Raw genomic sequence first — 23,712 nt, 5'->3', positions numbered from 1 at the left:
TATATATTCCGCTTTGGAAATTAAGGGGGCGCACCGGGCACAACTGCTGTCAGTCACTGGCAGCAACATCAGGAGAATGGCATAGCGTTTAATGCGAGCGAGCGGAGCGAGCGAGCTTTAAAATTTTGACATTTTACACTCCAAAAACTGCCGTTTGTGGTTATATTTTTCGCTTTTGTTTGTCCCACTTTATGGGGGAACCATTCCCCCCCCCCCCATCGACGCCTCTGCGTATGAGGGTGCTTTTGTTAAGTGAAAGATCTGCTGCACACTCTTTGATAAATTAGGGAAATATACGTCAATCTCAAAAGTGTACAAAGTCTATCGAAAGGGATCCTGTATAGCGGAGCTTTTGCATGTTTAAAATTGCAATACAACTATCTGGTGCATAGTTCTGGTGATATTTGGACAATTTTCCATTAAGAGGTTCGAGATTTGTCCTCATCTCGGGAATTGCTTGGGGGATAAATGATTTGTCTGCCTAAACACTTCCGTAGGGGCGGGCAGATGCCCCTTTGCCCCCCCCCCCCCCCCCCCGAGATAGATTCGACGCCCCTGATCTTCCCTGGGTATGCCCATAGATGTATCCTGACTGAGTCACCAGTCACTGTCGTTTCTCAGAAATGATTCAGGAAATGGAGGGGGTTCAATTATGGTGATATAGTTTTTTATTGTTTGTTTGTTTGTCTGTTTTCGTACATATTTTGCAGATGGTCCCAAGTTACTCGCGTCATAGCATGTTTACATGTAGGTCTATACTATGTGACGTTGTCAACGTCTGAGCCATACCTTACATTGTACAGTATCGTCGGCCTCATGCCAAAAGGGCACTAATAGTGTACAAAGTCTATGGTGTTAAGGCCCTTTTGGCATAAGGCCGACGGTTATGTCGATGTTGCTTTCTTCGCGAGCGAGCGAAGCGAGCGAGCGCTTGAGAAAATTATGTATACATTTTCCTACAAGATAGAATACTGTTCAGCTCTGTTACCTGTCTGAAGGCCGGTGTACAAACGTCACGCAATATGCCAAAATTGATACTATCACATTTCTGCTTCCTCCATTTTTTTCCCAAAATTCAGGGGGGGATGTTTGTACAGGCCATCCCCCCCCCCCTCCTCCATTTCAGGGGGGATATATCCCCCCCATCCCCCCCGGGATTTACGCCCATGATTCACAATAACGCTTAGCTTACGATTTACTTGATAGGAAACCTGTCGATAATGCCAGAACAACTCTGAAAACGTTCAGCCATGGTTTTGTGATCCAGAGAGTCAAAGTCAGCGTAAAAGTCAAGTACATTGTATTATTGGAAAAAGCTTTTAGGCCCTTTACATTGTACTTAGCCAACAGCGAGGACAACGTAATTCTTAAAATTTCGATAATTTTTTTCTTCTGTGGACTGGAATCGCCGATATGTTGTCTGCATTTCAGAAACCGACTCGCGTTCATGTAGATATGCTCGAATGAGAAGATGCCATTTTCTCAAGAATATTATTGAAACATTTTGTAGCTGCAAGTCTGTAATTTTTCAGCTCATTATATACGATTTAGGTTAGACTTCTTCTGTAAAGGAATGTCTAAAAAAGTTTGGGAAATTTGCCGGAAGATATGGAAGAATTAATGACTTCTGTGATAAATGGTAAAAGTTCACCTTCATAATTATAACCCATAATAAAATGAGTTCGAATAATGAATCTATATAGGGACTTCCTAGCCGAGTCAACAATGCGCTTCCTAACCTGTGTCTAGATACATGTAACAGGTTCAAAATCAGACGAGTCAAGCATCTTTACTCATTGTCGAGTTCGTAGTCCGTTTTTGCCTGGTGTCGAGGCTGTGGGTTTGATTTGCGTACTGTCCATCTCGTCTCGTGTATTATATATCTCTACTGTCGAGCTCTTGGGTTTTCTTTTTGTAATATTTCGAGCAGATGGGCCGTAGTATTTGCCAGCGTCGAGCTGGTAGGTCTTTTTTTGTAAACTTTTTAGCCCTTCTACGCCTTTCTAACTTACCGGTGACATGGGTGACAGGGGTAGAGAGGTATAGCTGATCGACCTACAACGCAGAGCTGCGATGGAAAGTAATGATGAGGTGATCATGAGTTGAACTTAAACATGAATGGGGACAGAACAAAAGAGTAATGAGGTGTGGGAGATGGGTGAGAAGTAAGGTACTGGAAAGTTTATGATAGGCACAAGGAATGGGAAAGTAATTGGTGTGTATGGGATGCTAAGTGTCAGAAGAAACTAGAAATGTCGCTACAGCGACTGGTTATACCCCCGCCAAACAACATTTCATAAGCTTTGGTCAAAACAACATTTCATAAGCTTTGGTCAAAAAACTGAGGAAGTAGTTAAATCCGCAAGATCTTTCCTTGATCTTCTGCCATTAATATGCCGTTACCATGGCAACGTACTTTCGGGTACTGTCGAAAAATGCGTCTTGCACATGTACAACCAAAGGCACACATCTGTACCAAGTTTCATGGAAATTGGGCAAAAACTGAGGAAGTAGTTTGCAACACAAAATTTTCCATCATTTTGGCTCATAATATGTGAGCTGTTACCATGGCAACATACTTTTTGTCACTGTCAAGAAATGTGTCATGCTGACCTATATCCTAAGACAAACATTCAATATGAATTCCATGAGAATTGGAAGAACACTGATGAAGCAGTTTTGCCATGAAGCATTTTGCCCTATATTTTACCAATAACATGCCGTTACCATGGCAACGCACTTTTTGCCACTGCGGAAATATGTGTCTTGCACATTAACATATTCAGATGAACATCTGTACCTAATTTCAGAAAAATTGATCAAAAACTGTGGGAGGAGTTCGCGACGCAAGATTTGTACCCATTTTTGCCCATAATATGCCATTACCATGGCAACGTACTTTTGGGTACTGTCAAAAAATACGTCTTGCACATCTACAACCCAAGGCACACATCTGTGCCAAGTTTTATGGGAATCGGTGAAAACTGAGGAAGTAGTTCGCGACGCAAGATTTGCAACGGACCGACCGCCCGACCGCCCGACCGACCGCCCGACCGACCCCCGACCGCCCGACCGCCCGACCGCCCAACCGACCGTCCGCTGATTCCTATACACCCCCTTCAAACTTCGTTTGGCGGGGGTATAATGATAAGGGGCGTGTATAAACTCTACGGAAAGCTTAAAAATGAATTTAATACAGATATAATTATCTTTAGATCAATTTCACGCTGTTAGAATAGGTTCAAAGCAAGAATGGACAGTTATAGTTGTAAAAGAAGGGAACTTGTGATAAAAAAGAGATCGAGAGCCAGTTAATACCAGCTTGACCACTGTAGAGGCTGGGATTACATTAGAGGCTACAAGGAAAGTAGATTTGGAGGAAGACATTCAGTTGGATATGAACATCGATTCTGTAAGAGCAAGACATTGGTATCCTTCTGTGTCAATCGAGCCTTGGTGTTCTGTTGTTCCGTGTACGTGTTGGAATGCTGTTTTCAGACGAGGACGGAGGTCGTGTACATAGGGGGCCTACTTGAGTGTGGATATTGGTTGCTCTGTAGGTTGGGGTGCATGCGATGAAGCTGGGAGTCGAGATTCTCTCCCATGGACCATGAAGAAAAGTGAAAACCATTTGAGGAGTGCACCCTGCTGTTGTAGGGAATTTCCACCTGACGAAGATGTTGTCCCAATCACCTCCACTCTTATCTAGGCACTTTGCCAGTTGGTACATCACGACTCTGTTCACTCTGAATCTCTCTACGATTTCTGCACCTTGGGGGTAAAGATGACCTGGTTTTCCGTATTCCTATATAGTTCTCTGCACAGTTGGGCTACTACCGTTGCTTCGAAATGTCTGCCTTGGACTGTGTGTAACGACTCCGGCAGGCCATGTTCTCGGACAGGTGCTTGTAGACTGTAGAGGCTGTCTGATCCCTCATCGTGTACAGGGTGACATAATTGTAAAGTGATCAACGACGACTAAGATATAGGAAACCATGTTTTGATCTTGGGAGTTAAACAATGTCTGCATATACCTTCTGGATCCTGAGCTGAATTTCAACATGAATGGGAACAGAACAAAAGAGTAGTGAGGTGTGGAGATGGGTGAGAAGTAAAGAAGGTACTGGAAAGTGTATTATAGGCACAAGGAAGGGGAAAGGAATTGGGATACGCTGTATATGGGAGGCTAAGTTTGAGAAGAAATGGTAATGGACGTGTATGGAAAATAAACTCTGAGGAAGCTAAAAAACAACTTAATTTAATTCAAATATATCTTTGGATCAATTTCACCAATTTTTACCAGTTTCACCAATTTCTCCAATTTCACAATTTCACCTTTGACATCGTAGTCAAGGATCTAAACGGTGATCCGGGGAGATCCGTAATCATTTCGACACTGATGGAGTGTCAACGAGCGTTGAAATGTCTGTGCACACGGTATCAACACGGCAGCATAGGCGCCGGAAGTGGGGGAGGGGGGGGGGGGCAGGGGGGGGCGGCCGCCCCCCCCCCCCCCCATCCAAAAAGTGGGGGGGGGGGGCAAAACGCATTTTTGCCCCCCAAAAAAGCCCCCCCAAAAAAAAAAATAATAATAATAATGATAATAATAATAATAAATGAATAAACAAATTAATAAAAATAAAGATAATAAAATAAATATGTATATCTATGAATAAAAGGGGGAAAATATGGCTACAAACGGCAGCTTTTGGACTGTAGTATGTCAAAATTTTTAAACTCGCTCGCTTCGCTCGCTCGCATCCAGCAGTTGAGCCCGGTGTGCCTCCCCCTTAATTTCTAAAGCGAAAAACATAGCTACGACGGCAGTTGTTGGACTTTCGAATGTCAAAATTTTCAAGTTCGCTCGCTTCGATGCCATTCTCCTAATGTTGCTGACAGTAATTGTCAGCAGTTGCGAACGATGCCCCCCCCCCTTAATTTCCAAAGCGAAAGATATAGCTACAAACGGGAGTTTTTGGACAGTAAAAAGTCAAAATTTTCAAGCTCGCTCGCCTCGATCGCTCGCAATGAATCGTTATGCCACTCACTGCCAGTAATTGCCAGCAGTTATAAAATGTCAAAATTTTCAAGCTCGCTCGCATTACTGTAATCGTTATGCCACTCTTGTAATGTTGCTGCCAGTAATTGACAGCAGTTGCACCCGATGCCCCCCCCCCCTTGATTTCCAAAGCGAAAGATATAGCAACAAACGGGAGTTGTTGGACTGTAAAATGTCAAAATTTTCAAACTCGCTCGCTTCGCTCGCTCGCATTGAATCGTTATGCCACTCTCCTAATGTTGCTGCCGGTAATTGCCAGCTGTTGCGCCCGATGCATCCCAGTTATTTCCAAAGCGAAAGATATAGCTACAAACGGGAGTTTTGGGACTGTAAAATGTCAAAATTTTTTAAGCTTGCTCGCTTTGCTCGCTCGCATTTAATCGTAATGCCATTCTCCTAATGTTGCTGCCAGTAATTGCCAGCAGTTGTAACCAATGCGCCGCCCCATTAGTTTCCAAGGCGAAAGATATAGCTACAAACCCCAGTTTTGGGACTGTAGAATGTCAAAATTTTCAAGTTTGCTCGTTTCGCTCGCTCGCATTGAATCGTTATGCCATTTTCCTAATGTTGCTGCCAATAATTGCCAGTAGTTGCGCCCGATGCGCCCCCATTTATTTCCAAAGCGAAAGATGTAGCTACAAACTCCAGTTTTGGGACTGTAGAATATCAAAATTTTCAAGCTCGCTCGCTTCGCTCGCTCGCATTTTATTGTTATGCAATTCACCTTATGTTGCTGGCAGTATATAATTTGTCGATCGTTTCACACCGTCATTCCATAATCCATGTAAGGAAAACTTACGAGTACAATGTTGCTCAATGACTGCGTTGTTGAATGTATCACATTCCGTAATGTATTGTATAGTCCCATTATTGCTCACGCACACACGCACAAGCATACACACCGTCAAAATTACTTTTCCACATTGTACCCCCCATGTTTCGACCCACCGTACGACACTTTACATATATATATATATATATATATATATATATATATATATATACACACACATCATATATATAATTATGATCAAATGTAATATATATATATATATATATATATACATATTATATTCATATAGATGTGTGTGTGTGTTTGTGAATGTGTATTATTGTGTAACATAATTATGTATAGTCTATCTTGAGCCCCCTCCAATGTTTGCCCCCCCCCCCCCCCCCAATCCAAAACTGCTTCCGGCGCGCCTGCACGGCAGCTATATACGGATAAGGTCGGAAGAGCGCGGCATCTACACGGATCAATTAACACGGCAGCCACACGGACCATCCCGGATTGCTCTGCCAACACGGCAATCCCCAGATGACGACGGATGTTTTTGACCTCCAAAAGTTGCCGTGTTGGCCTCCCGGATGTCCCCTGATTAACACGGTCATGCAAGGATGTCCAAGGACGTCCACGGATCTCTCCCTGGATCACCCCGGATCAGATCCAGGGTGGTTCGGGGTGATCCGGGATGTCTATGTGACTGGGACATAAGGACGGAGGCATGGGGACAGGATTGCTAATTGGCTGTCTGGCTGTCTGGCTGGCTGGCTTACTCCTGCCCAATATCGGGACCGAACTCTGTTTTGGCAGAATACCGTACTCGTTTTCCCCAGGACGGACATTTCTAAGATTTGATCATGCGCAGAAGCAAATTTTACACTCGGCACGCTCAACTACCGGCTGCGTCGTGCTTGCGAAAACTCCCCGCCTGGTATTAGACAAGCACGGCCTATCTGCATTACAAGGGACGCTCATTTTTAGTCCAAACAACGCCACATTTGGACTATAGACACTACAATTTTCAAAGTGAAGGATCCTGTTGGGTATTTACGGACAAGCGATCCGTAACAAATCAATGAACGCCACCTGCTGGTACTGATTCCACCAACATTGTTATAAATGTGCTATTCAATATATATACATATATATATATATATATATATATATATATATATATATACATATATATATGCGTGTGTGCGTGTGTGCGTGTGTGCGTGTGTAATGCACTGCTTCAGTGCACCGCAGAGAATAGGGCTATTTCTGTCACCTGGGAATCCATAATATCACCTTTAGAGACTTTCAGTGCGTGGAAATGTCTTTGTCTGCTTAACCATGAATTTCGCCTCGGTAGGCACATTCTTCTCCGTCTGATTTTTGTTCTAAACAATATCAAGGGCATGGAAGCAATGTTATGATTGGTTACTTTACGCTTTGAAAATAAATCTTAAATACACCGCACTGAAAATAATGTATGTTAAAAAAAAATGTTAAATCCCCAGAGGAAACTTTAGCGACTCTATTCAATGCATTCAGAAATCCTGCAATAGTGAGGGGAAGGAATGTCCTGTTCAAACTCCACTCAGAGACTGCGTTCAGTTTTTTCTCCCCCCCCCCCCCATCTCTCTCTTTGTTTTTACCTGCTAACTTAAAAACCCTTTTGATTTGCGAATTCGTGTAGAACGAGCTGTGATTGTCGAGTAAGCGTGGGTAGAGATCAAGGGTGCGCAGGTGCTCTGACAGGCTAGTCTCGGAGAGTAATGTTGTTGTTTTTGCGTGTGTTTTTTTTTTCTAGATTGCCACTATGATGTTTCGGGGGTAATATTGTAGCAGGGAGATGATTGTAGCTAGAAATTGTATCCTCTCTGACATTAGCTCACATCAGGGTCAAGAGAATCGACTACCTGTGTTTTCTGGATTTATTTCACTTCCTGTTGTTATCTGTCCTTGATTTGCCACTAAACTGATCGTTACATGATTCACATGACGCGTGGATCGGAATCGGAAGGACTGATATGCACCTCTGGTTTAGAGTCAAAATGGTGGAGTTGTAATATTCTCAACTGGTTTACTGGTGGACTGGACAGCTAATTTTTAGGTGAGTTGTCAACACACTATGGAAATAGTGAAGTGGGAAGGGCCGAATCTAATTGGAGAGACGGTGATGACATAATCATCTGATATTCTTTGGATATGTACTTCGTATTACAACAACAAAAAAATGAATCCCACTTTTGATGCTTAATAACTCGAAAACTATATATCAGTTTAAAGAGTTAGGTTCCAGGATTTGGTCAAATTTTAACCCTCTGTAGGCCTACTATAGGCCGTGTCACACTTTTCCGGGCAAGCTACGCAGGCTTGTTGCGAAGAGGCAGTTTCCAGCACGTAGAAGATTTTTCCGCGGGCGAACAAGAATGTTTTTAATTTTCACACTTGTTTCTTACCTACTGGACGCGTGCTACTTAGCTTCTACTTGCGTGCATTCCGTGTAACCTGCGTGAGAGCTTTGAAACCGACCCGTTTTCTGTTACGAGCGACTTATGGGTATACTGAGAAGTACCTGCGTTGGAATTGCCTGCGAGATGCTGCCGGTAAGGGTCTCCTGCTGGTGTTCTGCATGTACCTCTGCGAACGAACCCCACAACTCACTCGGAACAAGTTTTGAGCATGCTCAAGGCCTTGTCATACCGTATCTGGGAAAGTATTGCGGCTTGACTTGCGGGGAAACAATTTTGCTACCCAGAGCTCTCCGCAGTTGGCCCGCACCTGACAGTACCTAGCGCGTATCTCGCCTGTAGTTACCCGGAGGTGCTCACGCAAGTCCGATTTAACCGCAGCCAAGTTTTGAACATGACCAAAATTTTTGGCGGGTGAGTCGCGGGGATACCCTGGAGAGGTCCACGCAAAACGCCAGTAGGAGGCTCCTCGCGGCAGCACTTCGGAGGCCACTCCCACGCAGGTACTTCGCAGTCCCCGTATGCAGCCAAGATAATGACATTCATGGGACTTTGCCATTCCTTCAGAGGAATTCCTTCACTGAGTTGTCAGCCCCCACGCGACTTGTACAAAGGTCACACAGTATACCCGCAAGTAGAATTTAAGTAGAACGCGTCCAGCAAGTAAGACACATGCACTGACTCGCCGAAATCCTTGTTCGCCCTCAGAAATTGTCCGGTATGCTGGAAAATCCCTACATGCAACAAGCCTGCATACGGGGACTGTGAAGTACCTGCGTGGGAGTTGCTTGCGAAGTGCTGCCGCTAAGGGCTTCCTACTGGCGTTCAGCGTGGACCTCTCCGGGCATCCCCGCGACTCACCTGGAAAAAAGTTTTGGTCATGCTCATAACTTGGCTGCGGTTAATCGGACTTGCGTGAGCACCTCCGGGTAACTACAGGCGAGATACGCGCTAGGTACTGTCAGGTGCGGACCAACTGCGGAGAGCTCCGGGTAGCAAATTTGTTTCCCCGCAAGTCAAGCCGCAATACTTTCCCAGATACGGTATGACAAGGCCTTGAGCATGCTCAAAACATGTTCCGAGTGAGTCGTGGGGGTTCGCTCGCAGAGGTACACGCAGAACACCAGGGCCCCATTTCATAAAAGATGTTAGGATGGCAACTCTTGCTGGAATGGCAACTTCCAATAGCAACAGCCAATCAGGAAGCTGGATTTGTGTTGTTACCATGACAATTGTCATTCCAGCAGGAGCTGCTATCATATCAACTTTTGATGAATTGGGGTCCAGTGTAGGAGACCCTTACCGGCAGCATCTCGCAGGTAACTCCAACGCAGGTAATTCACGGTACCAATAAGTCGCTCGTAACAGAAATCGGATTGGTTTCAAAGCTCCCATGCAGATCACAGAATGCAGAATGCACGCAAGTAGAAGCTAAGTAGCACGCGTCTAGCAGGTAAGAAACAAGTGCGAAAATTAAAAACATTCTTGTTCGCCTGCGGAAAGTCTTCTACGTGCTGGAAACTACCTCCTCGCCACAAGCCCGCGTAGCTTGCTCGGAAAGGTGTGACACGGCCTTAAACATGGTTGCGGTTAAAAAGATTTGCGTGCTCACCTCCGGGTGACTACGGGTGAGATACGTGCTAGATACTGTCATGTGCTTCTCATTCCGGGAACTCCGGGAAGTAAAAATTGTTCTTTGTAAGTCGCACGCATGGCTTGCCCGGAAATAAATTATGTGACACGGCCTTAAACCTGAACTTTACACAGAAACTAATGATGTTTATGTGAGTGTGAGTGTGTACTTACAATGACTCTGAACAATGGACCTGGGAACCACCTGTTCAGAGCTCTGCTCCAAGGCACACGAATGCTTTATCAATTATTCATGATGGTTGCCCTGGGCACTGGTAGTCTGAATTCCTATCTAGCGAAGGGTGAAATACATGCACATGAAAAAAGTAAGCACCGGTTTCCATGTGCTTGCATACACCGCATTTCAGAATGAAAAAAGAAAAGAAGACTAGCTGTGGTAGTTGAATTTCTCGTGAATAAAAAATGGAGCATTCAAATCCTGGTGATTGTTCAGGACCATTGTCTGTGCAAAGTTAAAGTTTTCTACAGAGGGTTGAAAATAGAGCAAAATCTGAAACCTAAACTGAAAAGTTATTGTTTATTTTAATGAAGCTTAATTATGCTCTCAATTTAAAATTGCCTCCGACAAAATTGTACACTTTCAACTATTGCCCATATCAATGTCAGTGTATTCTCATTATAGTTTTGGACCTATCAAGGATCAAAAGTGGGAATTTTTATTTTGTAACACCTAGTAGTTGCAACCAAGATCACTCAGCATCGAAATCTGTGGTATTGATGTTGGACTCTTTCAGTGTTTCAAAGTTTCAAAGAGGAATGGAGTGATTACATCGTTGCCAAAGGGAAAAAATCCGCTGTATGTGTAAAACTCCAGGCATAATCACTACTCACGGTAAACTACAGTGTTTCAAAATGTTTTGCTGTTAGAGTCAAGGATTGTGTGAACAATGTTATTCAAGATAACTAGACATTTTTAAGGCTGAAACATTGCATATGATACGTTTGATTGTGGATCTTTGGCTACAGCAATAATCTTGATGTGCCAGGAGTTGTGATGGTAAGGTCTCTGACAGTGTAGAGAATCAATTCTTGTCCTATCTTCCATTTTCGTGAACGTTTCAGCCGTTGTCACTTCAGTTTATCACATGTTAAAACTTTAATATAAACAGAAAAAGCAAAAAATGGAAATTATATGTTTTTATCGTCCGTAGTCGAATCGAGGAATATTTCAGGGTCTCTGCATTTCATATGTATATATATATATATATATATATATATATATATATATATATATATTATTATTATTATTGTAATTATCATTATCATTATTATTACTTTCATTATCATTACTATTATTATCAGCATAGAATTGACATTATTGGTATCTCTTATATTGTAAGAAAATAATTAATTAAAGGGGAATCTCTATAATTATAATGATCACGTCAGCTCAGTATGCTTGCAGATGGCACCACATCTTTCTTGAATAGTATTGACACTTCTTTACAAAACCCATTTGAGACTCTTGAAATTTCTCAAAGTGAGGTTCTCTGGCTCTGGTCCCGCATATTGAAATGTACCGTTGGGAAACTTTTTCATGAACAGGTCCTACCTGGAATGAGTCATCCTTTTTGGCTTTTTTTTCATAAGAGTTAATTTGAATTGGACATCACTTTTCCACCTTACTTGCAGGAAGAATAAGCTGCAGCTGACAGTTGGCGTCTTCCATCTGACCAAGGCATTGTGTTAGCTGCAGCAATACCAGCTCCTCCAACAACAACAACAACGACAACAACAACAACAAAATCTAGAGCGTAGGAACAGAAGAAAAGGAAATATACATACATGTATTTCTTTTAGTAAAGATTGAATTATTCTGAAAGATGCCTAAAAAGAGTGGGAAAATAAAAAAGAAAAAGAGAAGCAAGCGAAGGAATGCTGCTACTGGAAGTACAAGCAGAACAGGTAAAGCAGTGGATAAGGCAAAAGGTGGCCACGGAGGTAGGAGATGGTATAAGTTGTTTATTTGATTTAGTACCCGAAAATCTCGCAAATTGATTGTTCTTTTTGATAATCTGTTTCCCTTTTATTCACAGTACATTCATTCTTGTCATGCTGCAAGTAGAACCTTCCGCACCCCAAAACCTGATTGAAAATTATGCAGATCTGCCTACACAGGATTGATAAAACCTGCTGCAACCATCTGACAGTAGAACTGCTTCTTGGAAATAAACAAACGCAGGCAACAAAACTCTTCGATGATTGGCAAGGGACAGGAACTCCATTCAGAATCCGTCACTCTGACACGCTCAAACACACAAATGGGGGACATTTTTGTTGTTGAATTTTCTGCTTGTATTTTCCTCTGATTTTTTAAGGCATTGTTCTCTGACACAACATGTAGGTCAGAAAGAATTTCTGTAAGATGAAGTCTAATTTCAATCTCACTTTACTCTAACTATGCACCATCGGGATATGGCTCTACCACCACAGCTGGACATGCCTCAAAGCCAACGGTTAGTACACACCATAGAGGTGGCATTACAGGACCGAGGAAAGATAAAGGTATTAAAGTCCCAGCACCACGGGAAGGCGAGCTTGGATTTCCTAGTGAACTAGAAGCTGAAGGTACAGTGAAAGAGTTTCTGAAGGGGTTTTGCGGCAGCTATGTGATAATAATTATAATATAATGATGATAATAGTAATAATGATGATATAATAATAATGATAATAATAATAATGACAATAATAAATAGCACTTATATAGCGCTTAAGACTGACGGTGGGAGGGTGTGGCACTTGAAAGGAGGCATGGCTAATGAACAGTGCCAGCTTGCGCATTGCTCAGCAGACTGGCCCAAATCCTTATTATAAGACACTGTCCCACTTTGCCGGGCAAGCAGATGGCCCGCACATGACAGTACCTAGCACGTATCTCGCCCGTAGTTGCCCGGAGGTGCTCACGCAAATCCTATCCACCCGCAGCCAAGTTTAGGCCCTGTCACACCTTGCCGGGCAAGCTACGCGGGGAAGCTACGGTGGCTTGTTGCGTGTTGGGATTTTCCAGCACGCAGGACATTTTTTTTTTCCAGGCGGACAACGATTTATGCGTCTTTCGCATGCGTCTTACCTGCTGGACGCGTGCTATTTAAATCCTGCTTGCTGATATTCTGTGTGACCTACGTGTCAGGCGCATGGGTGGCGAGTGACGGCTGACAAGCCGGTGAAGGAATCCCTCTGAAAGAATTTGATATGACAGAAGTCCCACAGAATGTCATTATCTTGGCCGCAGCCAACTCTCAACTAACCAGCAGAAAGGTAGTAACTGACCCTCAGCATGCTCGCACTACACCTTACGCCAATAGAACTGACCAGCTGCACGGATATTGGCAGTTTCGACACCGTTCCTTGCCAGTAAAACACCCGTAGCATGCTCGTGTGTGACTTGCGGCAGCTACGGGCCTTCTACTGGCATTCTGCGTGGACCTCTGCGGGCAATCCTGCGACTCACCAGGAAAAAGTTTAATTATGCTCAAAACTTGGCTGCGGGTAAATGGGACTTGCGTGCCCACCTCATGGCAACTGCAGGCGAGATACGCGCTAGGTACTGTCAGGTAAGGGCCAACTGCTGGGAAGACCGGGTAGCATTCTTTTTTTCTGTGCAAATCAACCCGCAAGGCTACCCCAGACAGTGTGACAAGGCCTTGAGCATGCTCAAAAAAATCCGGGTGGGTCACGGAGGTTTGCCCGCAGAAGTACACGCAAAAACCAGTGATGATGATGATGATGATGTTCGTCCTTCGCTGGCGAAGACGACCACAACTTCTAGAAACACTACATTCCGTGAGTGAAATGAGGGAAGTTGTGACTTGCGCGTGAACTGGATTACAGTAAGGAAGAGTTGCGCAGGGTCGTCAGCTTCACTCTCTCGTCCTCGCCCATCTATTTCCACTGCGGCAAGACTTACTCAAGACGGCTGGAGATAAGTCAGGATGCAGTGGATGGCCATCAGTGTCTCACGTGTCTCACTGTGCCCTTGTGCGCTCCACAGCGCATCGCTGTATCGGCCTTCCCGCCCGTTGAACCAATCTGGTGGTTTCCTAGCGTGGTTCGCTGGATTCAGTCTTCGCATGCTTAGGTAGAAAAGCCCTATTTGTTGTTGTTATTTTAAAGATAGAAAGAAGAGAGAGAGAGAGAGAAATGGGGCCCTATACAAATAATTTGCCCCAGACAGCACTTTTAACATAAAACAAACATTACAGATCTTAAAGAGATATAAACAAGAATATTAAATGCATACCAAGTCTCTTCGAGGGAGCTCATATCGTCTCCACGAGGGAGCTCATATTGTCTCCACAAAGGAGCTCATAAAGTCTCCACGAGGGAGCTCATATTGTCTCCATAAAGGAGCTCATTACGTCTCCAAGAGGGAGCTCATATGATATTGATGAATACCTCATATTCTTCAGACAAACTCAAATAACTACACAATACACGCGCGCGTGTACCGCACACTAACTCATCCACGTGCACACACTCAACCACATACACACACCGTCAACCACGCACAGACACATCCATATCATGGTTCAACCCAAAATAATGTACAGTATTTAAATAGAGCACACACACAATGATATGCTTTTTACAAAATAGATAAAATTACTATAACTGTATCATTGTTTCGAAAGAAAGAAGAAGAAGAAAAAAAATATATACAGTGTTTATATCAAGGAGCTCTAAGGCGTTGATACAGAAAAATATTTGCAGCAAACAACGGAGAAATATGATACAGATATAATCCTGGAATCAAAGACGTATGAGTATACCTGCGGGCTTCAAGCCCCAAAAAATAAAAAAGTACAATTTAGTGCCAGAAAGTGGGAGTCATAATAATCTTCAAAATAAATTCAAACTACAGATTTAAAGTATTAATTAGGTGCAGGCGACTCATACGAAAGGGGATTAACAAACATTTTAAGTTGTTCTCACCACAAAAATGATGAAAGGTGTATCATTTATAAAATTACACTATAGGTATATGAACGAAAGGATCCCCTGTTTAGGAAGCCCTATTCTCCGAGAGTTTAAGACCCATCGGTATCCCTCACGTGGTTACTGTTGCATGCATAACAGCTATTCGTAGGAACCACATGTGAGAAAACCAGTAGGAGACCCTTAGCGGCAGCACCTCGCAGGCAACCCCCACCTCCTGCCTTCTGCAAAATCCCTTCTCCCAACAAGTTTACCCGGAAAGGTGTGACAGGGCCTTTAGCATGCTCAAAACTTGGCTGCGGGTAAATCACGGACTTACGTGCACCACTACGGGCAACTACGTGCCAGGTACTGTTACCGCGCAGGCCATCTTCGGGGACTTACAAGTAGCAAAATAAAAAAAAAATAATACATTGTGTATGTACAGTGTATGTGTGTATATATATATATATATATATATATATATATATATATATATATATATAAGGCCATAGTGAACATAAATGTCACAACGTCTGCAAGTCATTCCTCCGTCACACACACACACACATACACACACACACACATATAATATTATATACACACACTGGACAGCAAAAGAAAGTACCCACTTTTGTCAAAAGCTGCACACAAAAATTCACCACCTATGACCTAGAAATAAACAATTTTTGTACACATGTATGCTGCGAATATCCATTGGTAATCACATACCCAATAGCAAGTGATTATCTTTATTAAGAAGAAAAAAATGACATGCACACCATCTTGGTCACTGAATCAAAAGTCACAAAATGAAACACTAACAGAATGAGCCTTACAAGCCTTACAAGACGTGGCATTATTTTCCTGATGGAAGCTTGCTGTAGAGCAGAGTAAAGTAATGTCCAGTCTAAAGAGCTACTAGTAACTCATTTTATTCAGAGAATTATGATGATGATGATGATGACACAGCATTTGTATGGCGCCATTTATCTGCGAAACATTCAAAGGCGCCCAAATTAGCATAATCAGGAAGGATATCATCCCTAAATACAGAATACACTCACTAACATCATTTTGACAGAACAGGTGTTCACTTTGACATATTGGTTGTTTAAAAATGTCCATTCAGTGGCCATTTTTGCATGATGGAAAGTGCTGTTGTGTGGGACTTTTGATTCAATGACCAAGATGCTGTGCATGTCAAGTTCTTCTTTGTTATGAAGACATTCACTTGCTTATGTGCATGTGATAAGTAAGGGGCATTGTAGCACACCTTTGTACAAACATTGTATATTTCTAAGGGGTGAATTTTTGTGTGCGGCCTTCGACAGAAGTGGGTACTTTCTTTTGCTGTCCAGTGTATTATTCCCCGCAAGTCACAGGCAAGGCTTGCCTGGAAAGGCGTGACGGTTCGCAGAGGTACACGCAGAACACCAGTAGAAAGGCCGCAGCGGTAGCACATCGATGGCAACTCCCATCAAGCAACTTGTCCGCCCGCAGAAAATTACTGTGCGGTGTGGAAAATCCATACACGCAACGAGCCCGCGTAGCATCCTCGGAAAGGTGTGGGCCTTTAGGGATCAGTTCATTCTGCTGGACAGTATAATTACACCTCAAGACAGTAATCGGTAAACTAGTTGTTGTGCATTATTTTGGACGGACTCTGCCTTCCAATTACATTTACCATTTACCCAACCTAGTTGTTACGGAAACATTATTTGGGCTGTCTGCCCAATACCTGGGCCAATTTTTAGTGAAAAAAGTTGATACCATAGCAACTCTTCACTCTAAAAACGCAAATGTTGAATCAACATTTAAAAGGGCCGAGGAGTGACAGCATTTTTGAAGTGTTGCATCCAACTTTTAAAATAACATTTTAAATTGTGAATCTAGCAGGAAAACCAACACTTTAAAAATGTTGTCACTCCTCGGCCCTTTTAAATGCTAATTCAACATTTGTGTTTTTAGAGTGTTGTTGGAATGGTAATTGTTATGGTAGTGACAAGAATCTAGTTTTTTGATTGGCTGTTGCTATGAAAAGTTGCCATTCCAGCAAGAACAGTGTGTTCTAACATATTTTACGAAATGGGCCCTGGTCACCATTGAATAGGAGGTATTCAGTGTTTTTCTCTAGTCCGAGAAAGTCTTTGAAGTTGACGTGCTACTACAATAACTGAGTATGTGTATGGCTATGCAAAGATGATCTGATGAGACTTGGATTATTGGGAAAAAGGTAACTGAACTATAGTGAAATACTGAAGTAAAACTTTCGGCAATTATGTCATGTAAACTTGGTACCAGCCAAGGCATAGGTTGAGAAGCTATGAAAGGGCAAATGACCTCTAAGCCTTTAAGCTAGATTTGTGTAGAACTATAAGACAAGAAATTGTGGTTTTGGTCAGTTAACAGACGTATGATCTTAGTAAATTACTTGGATTTAGCCTTTTTCGGTATGAAAGTTCCGCACTAAACGCACTTATCTATACTATTCATATATTCTCAAAATTGTGGATATTTTGTTTCAGAAGTGACAGAGATAACCCTGTGGAAAATCAGTGAGTGTATCACCCATGAACAGTTCACACAATTTGCCCTGTCTTTGGGATGCACTGCTAGCAGCATTATAAATCGACAGTCTGAGATGGACAAAGGCGTCAGTGTTGCAGAGGTTGCATTCAAGGTTCTTCATGCGTGGGAACAGAACCAAATGAAAGGGCAGGCCCGCTTTCTATATAACATCCTGGTCAAGAAACTGGAAATCGGCAGGGACTTATTCATATCCATGTGTACGGGAACCAATTGTTCTTGTTGTTTAAAACATGAAAACCGGATGAATGGAATTCTGCAATTTTAGGACAACAATGAAATGAAATGAAATTTTTTTACCCAACAAACATCGTTAACATCTTTTTTTTTTTTTTTTTTACATTCTGCGTAAATCCTTTCCATATTATACTGCCCGCATATGACAAGACTTGTTTACCAGTTTCATATCTGATTTGTTGTTGGTTTATAATTCATATTATGTTTAAAACCTTGTATTATAATCATGCTCAAATTTTAAAACAATAATCGGAGACAACGTGCGGTAAAGTATGATGGATTAGGTCAAAAAATTACAGTTCAAATTACAAATTGGTAAAGTCTGTAACCATCTAGCATTTGTAAACGGTGAAATAGAGGGCTAGTATGCTCCCTAGGTCCTTTAAAACAGATTGCAAGCACTAATTTCTTTTGTAACAAAAATATAGATTGAAGATATGAGTGGTCATCCCCAAACTTCTAGTCCATAATACATACCCGGAAGGATAAGAGTGTTATGTAATAATTATAAGATTTGTCTGGACACAAGTTGATTAATTCTAAACATTATTCCAATTCGCCTTCCGGGAAACGGGAAAAATGAATCTATTCATTAATGTTTAAAAACATATATGTATTTAAAGTTGAATATTCAACAATTTAAAGTCATCGGCGGTATGTACCAAATTATAGCATGAAGGAAAGATCTGACAGGTGTAATATCACTATATTTATGCGAAAGCATTTGATAAATTCAACATCAAGTCCTGTGAAATAACCAATTTGAGAACATATATTTGCATGAAATGTGGTCCTAAATGAGAGTTGAAGGTTTCCTTGACTCAATGTATTCCCATCTTTAAACAATAAGAACGATCGTTACAGAAATCTGAACAACTCAAAACCTCCCTTTATGTGTTTAACATGTATTTGATTTTAAGACTGAATTATTTCTTGATTCAATTTAGTGTTAAAGTTATCAAAGTTAAGTCAAGTTCATTGTCTACATCTTGTCTCATCAAAATTTAATATCACAGTGTTTTCGACACGATAATGATAACTGATTTTCTTAACTTTCATTCCTTTTTTTTTCTCCTTCTATTTTGTTTTCTTCCCCTCCCCTCTCTTTCTCTCCCTCCCTCCCTTCTGTCAACCTATAGTCTCACCTCTCCTTGATTTACATGCTGTACCTTTCCTTCGGGATTATTCTTCCTTTCTCCATTTGATTCCGCATTCCATAGTCCACATCATTCGCCAACTTCGTTCTTCTCTCTGGTTTCATGAATCTTCACTTCTCTCCTATATCTCCGTTTTTTTTTTCCAACCTTCAACTCCTCTCTCTTATCCTTCCCTTCTACTTCATCTTTCTCCTCCCAACGATGTCCGAACATCTTACTTGATTCTCACACTATTCTTCCTTGCAACTCTGTGCCCTTTTCTACCGTCTCCACAAGTGCAATTTCAACTTCCAGCCCACTACTGTCCCCCACTCTTTACTTTTTGCCCTCCTTACAACCCCCATAAGTCGCTTCCCTCTTCAATTCTCCTCTTTCTCGGCTCTTCATCTGCCAAACAACGATCCGGTTAAAGACTACATACACATGGTGTTACTGCAAACCTTTGTCCCTCAATATACTAGTAGATTATTATATGCATTTGCAATATTTACAGAACCAATGTTATTTTTCATAATAATGGAATATCCATTATGCATATATTTCATTGTGGTGTGTATGGATGTATCCATTATCAGTAATAATTTGTTGGTTCCCATGCAGTTAAAAAAGAGAACTTTCTACGGTCTAAGTCTTCCCGATCCATGACGGAACTCCAGCTTTGGGACGTCGCTGAGAATGCCCCAATTGACATGTACATCCCGATAGGGTTAAGGTTTGGTCTGACATACAACAGCCTTCAGTCTACCAGGGAGGGGACGAAGACAACTGTAGCCCTCTTTAGAAATTTGGTGAGATGGCAGCAAGAATTGTCATCAAATGTGGACCAACCGGAGACATTAGCACGAGTCTTGGAAGCTTGCAAACTCAAGAAACTTGCCCACAATGTCCGTGAGTTATTTTTTTTTTCACAAGATAATTTCCTAGCATCCGATCACAAAACAATTTTATCATACTTTTCTTCTGATGATCTACCGCGTCGGTTGAGATTGATAAGGGTGTGAAGTTAACCCTTAATGTTCAAGACACCTTAACGCCCTTCTCATTCTCAACAGACGTATATATCATTATCGTACCGTTGTCATAATCAGACGTAGACTTTTTGATGAACCTGCATGTATAGGGAATGTATATGGTTTGAAATTCGGACACAATGTGATATTGACGTGATATTGACGTGAATTGACTGTAAAGATATCCCATAAGCATCAACAAGTTTAATTCCTTGCCAGTTCAGACATGTCAGATGTCTACTTCCACGCTGTCATTGGAACTGGAAAATATTGTTCATGTCATCATTTTTTTTTTCTGCATGGGACTAAATAAATTCTTTGATATTACCTGTTTCTTCTCACTTCTGTTTTTTTCCTAAGTGGAATCCCGTATGCTTTGCATTCCGGTAACCGCACGTCAGAGATGTTCAGCTGTCTTAATTTGTTTATTAAATTTTATATTCTTTTGTTAAAAAGGATGCAACCACTTGGGTGTCATCAATGCAGGCAAGACCATGGTAATTGTACCTCCACAGCCCCCACGCAAAGCGAACCCAGCAGAGCAGAGAGGTTTGCATCTTGAGATGACAATATCGCTTGTTTTATAAATGAGCGCTCATAAGTTGTTCTAGAACATTTTTATGTGCATCCGGTGAAGGGTGCTCAGGAAAGTTTTTTTTTTTCTTCTAGAAACTAAATGCGTATTTGTTTTCTTTTTCCTCGATATTCTTCGTTACATTTTTTTTTTTTTTTTTTGGTCATATCTATTTTTTATCAGTGTTCACATTGCAATCTTTAAGTAAGCCTACATATCCTTTTTGGCAATATCCAAGTCATGTTTTTTTTAGCACTTATAGGGGTGAGACACCTGTTGATCATGTCATTATGACATTTTCATCAGAGATTCAGTAGAAATACATGTTCTGTGAAGAATTCTTACCAATGAAGGAAGACATCAATATTACAACGTATTAAAATAGCTGTATCCATGGGAAAAAGGGGGAAGTATATAGAAGAAATATCCAGCAATAGATCCATATATCTGGGGAACTAGATAATTATGCAACAAATACTCAAACTAATCCTAGCCAAGTCTTACTTGTAGGTGTGTCACATATTGACCTTCGCAATGTTATAGACATTTGCCTGAGCATTAGCTGACTTCACACAAATACCAATTCGTTCACGTTGATTATATACCAACTGCGCAGGGATTTCATATCGCAAGTGCCAAGTGCGTCCTTGTGTAAAAAGCACATGTAAGCCGAATGTGTTTGATTACATTTCTGCATACATTAGTTAGGATTACTTTCATTGTCGGTTGCATTGAATGGTGTCTGGGCGTGCACATGCCACATGAATATGAATTCGAACAGTACCCTGAAAAAGGCATCAGAAATATTGTTTTGTACCATGTGTACGCGACTAGAATGAACAAGTCGTCAACAAAAATTTCTTGAAAGTTGCTTCTGTGAAGTTCGTGGGGTTTACATCAACAAATGTATCAATAGTCTAGGAAACTTATCCATTTATAGTGAAACTGCTAATATTGCTAGGAACTACCAGTATACGACTGCCACTATAAGGATGTCCATATATATAAATATATATATATATATATATATATACAGGTAGATACTCTTTTTGAAAAAGGATTAAACGCCATCTCTTCCTTGTATCTTCTGTTTTCTTTGCAGATGTCTCACTGTTGGTTAGTCACAGTAATCCTGATGTTCAGAATGTAGCTGAAGGTAATCTGAAAAGGCTGCTACTTCCAACACCAGACAATCTCAAGACTCAGGGTATTGCTGTGGGAGAGTCTTTCGTGGCAAAATTGAGTGGTATTGTTAAATTGCGCAAACTTTATGCGGACCTTGTGAGGGCCATTCAAAATGCAGTTGGGAAGGAAGCAATGTATCAGCTTCAAGAAATGTCACTAGATTCTATCCACCTGTCTCTGAAGGTGTATAGTGATGAAGGGTACACCCTCCTGATAGATGACATTCAGAGTGGTCTGATTGGTCGACAGCTGGGTGATGCGCTCATCTCACTAGAAGCCCGCAAAGGGTTGCCAGATAGCATCTCATTTAAAGTCAGCCTGGAAGAGAAGGGTTGGCAAGGTGCTACGCAAGTTACTCATCCGTTATTCCAACAAAAAGGATCTGACGTGAATGCTTGGAGGATTCCATCACTGATCATTGATGATATTGGGTCATCCAATGGACAGAGAAAAGAAGAGCCACAAGTTTCTGGGAAGATGCCACCAGGTGTCCTCCCAAACATCGCATCCGGTTTTGCAGTTGATTCATTAAATCATGAATCAAAATCCTCCAAGTCAAAGGCAAAGGGAGCACAGGAATTATACAATGTACGACAAACGATGGTGACGGCAGATGTTGCAACCACTAGAGAAAGGAAAGGAGCCAGGCATGATACCACCGAGGAAGGTAAATTCATGATAGGAAATCATGATTGTGTGGAATACTTTTATCAGTAGAGATAAGGTTGTCAATATATATATATTTTTTAGTCTGTTAACTTCCTAAAGGGAAGTTGTGTTCCCAGAGGAAACGGTCCTTGTTTAGTATCTTTGTATGTCGTCATTATCAAGTGGTGTGTCTGGGGCAATTAATGTCGCATGGCGGATGCCATCCCTTTCGATGATGCCAGACCACAGTTGAGGTCCTCCAGCTAGACTGGTCATCTTAAGGTCTCGAACACGTGGCCATTGAGTTCGCTTACAAACTTCATCCGCCCTTGGCCTGAAACCAGTTTCTTGGAGTTTTGTTCACCCAGTGATGCCGTGTTTGCATCACTCGTCACGTCGTTAAAGGGGAAATCCAGTCCAAATATAAGTTAGTCTGATATGAAAGAGTAAAATATATCACAAGTTCAACTGTATAAATTTTATCAAAAGCAAATGAAAATAAGGAACTTCTGACATTTTGAAGTTTCGCTATTTTGGGGAAACATTTCTTGAACAGTGTGTGTGTACACAATCAATGGAAAATCGTGAGGGTATGACATCGTTAGCTCACTCATTTGCATATTCATACCCACTTTACAGGAACTGATTTGGAAAAATTATCAAAACTTCAAAATTTCATAACTTCCTTATTTTCCATCCGATTTCAGTCAAATTTTTATCGTTGAATTTGTAATATTTTCCTCTTTTTTATCAGACTAACTTTATGTGGACTAGATTTGTCTCTTTACGCACAGCTGCGAAGTAGGCGAGATCCCGAGGTGTGGCGCTTCGAGCTATCGCGTGAGAGCTTTATGAGATGGTGATACAGTAGGAAGCAGCAGCCGATCGAGCAACAATGGTATAACCTTTCCCCAGAGTCCCCTACAACTTTTTTTTTTTTTTTTTTTTGCACAGGCAATTAAAAGTTCAGTCCATGTAGTGCACCCTAAGAAGAGACAGAACAAGAAGACTGCATCGAGATTGAATTAATTTTAAATGTGATACATATTTCTTATTTTTTCGTTGTTACAATTGAAGATTTTTTTTTTATTGAAGTAAATAATCAAAGCCAATTTACGTTTTTCTCGCCTTTCAGGATCCCATCCTCTGACAAAAATGGAAGATTGGAATGAAGAAGATGTGAGTAAATGGCTGAAGACTTCGGTTGGTATTTCAGATACGAAAGTACTTGATGGTGTTGATGGTTACTTACTGGTGAGGTATACAAAAGACACACTCATGGAAGATTTTAAGCCACACATATCTCCAGCACAGTGCAGAAAAATAATTCTCAAGCGAGAAGACACACAGCAGAGAGAAAAAAAGTGTGAAATGACTCAGAGTGCACATTTTCCACCAGTGTCAGTGTCAACCCAACTGCAAACAACATTATTTCCTCCAGTA

General features: G+C 41.6%; 1 protein-coding gene across 1 annotated transcript in view; it reads left to right on the top strand.

Annotated features, from left to right (window-relative positions):
• The window catches only part of LOC140242461 (uncharacterized), a 26,953-nt gene extending 3,821 nt beyond the window's left edge, over positions 1-23,132 (top strand). The window contains exons 2-8 of the mRNA XM_072322195.1: positions 11,588-11,640; positions 12,389-12,523; positions 17,398-17,658; positions 19,453-19,740; positions 20,319-20,411; positions 21,539-22,288; positions 23,044-23,132. Of these exons, the coding sequence (XP_072178296.1) occupies positions 11,588-11,640; positions 12,389-12,523; positions 17,398-17,658; positions 19,453-19,740; positions 20,319-20,411; positions 21,539-22,288; positions 23,044-23,132 (1,669 nt within the window). The remainder of the gene's footprint in view (positions 1-11,587; positions 11,641-12,388; positions 12,524-17,397; positions 17,659-19,452; positions 19,741-20,318; positions 20,412-21,538; positions 22,289-23,043) is intronic.
• The last annotated feature ends 580 nt before the right edge of the window (positions 23,133-23,712 follow it).

The sequence above is a fragment of the Diadema setosum genome, chromosome 19 (genome assembly GCF_964275005.1).
Source record: "Diadema setosum chromosome 19, eeDiaSeto1, whole genome shotgun sequence".
NCBI lineage: Eukaryota > Metazoa > Echinodermata > Echinoidea > Diadematoida > Diadematidae > Diadema > Diadema setosum.
Note: the sequence above shows the minus strand (reverse complement) of the source record. Positions and strands in the feature narration are given on the sequence as shown.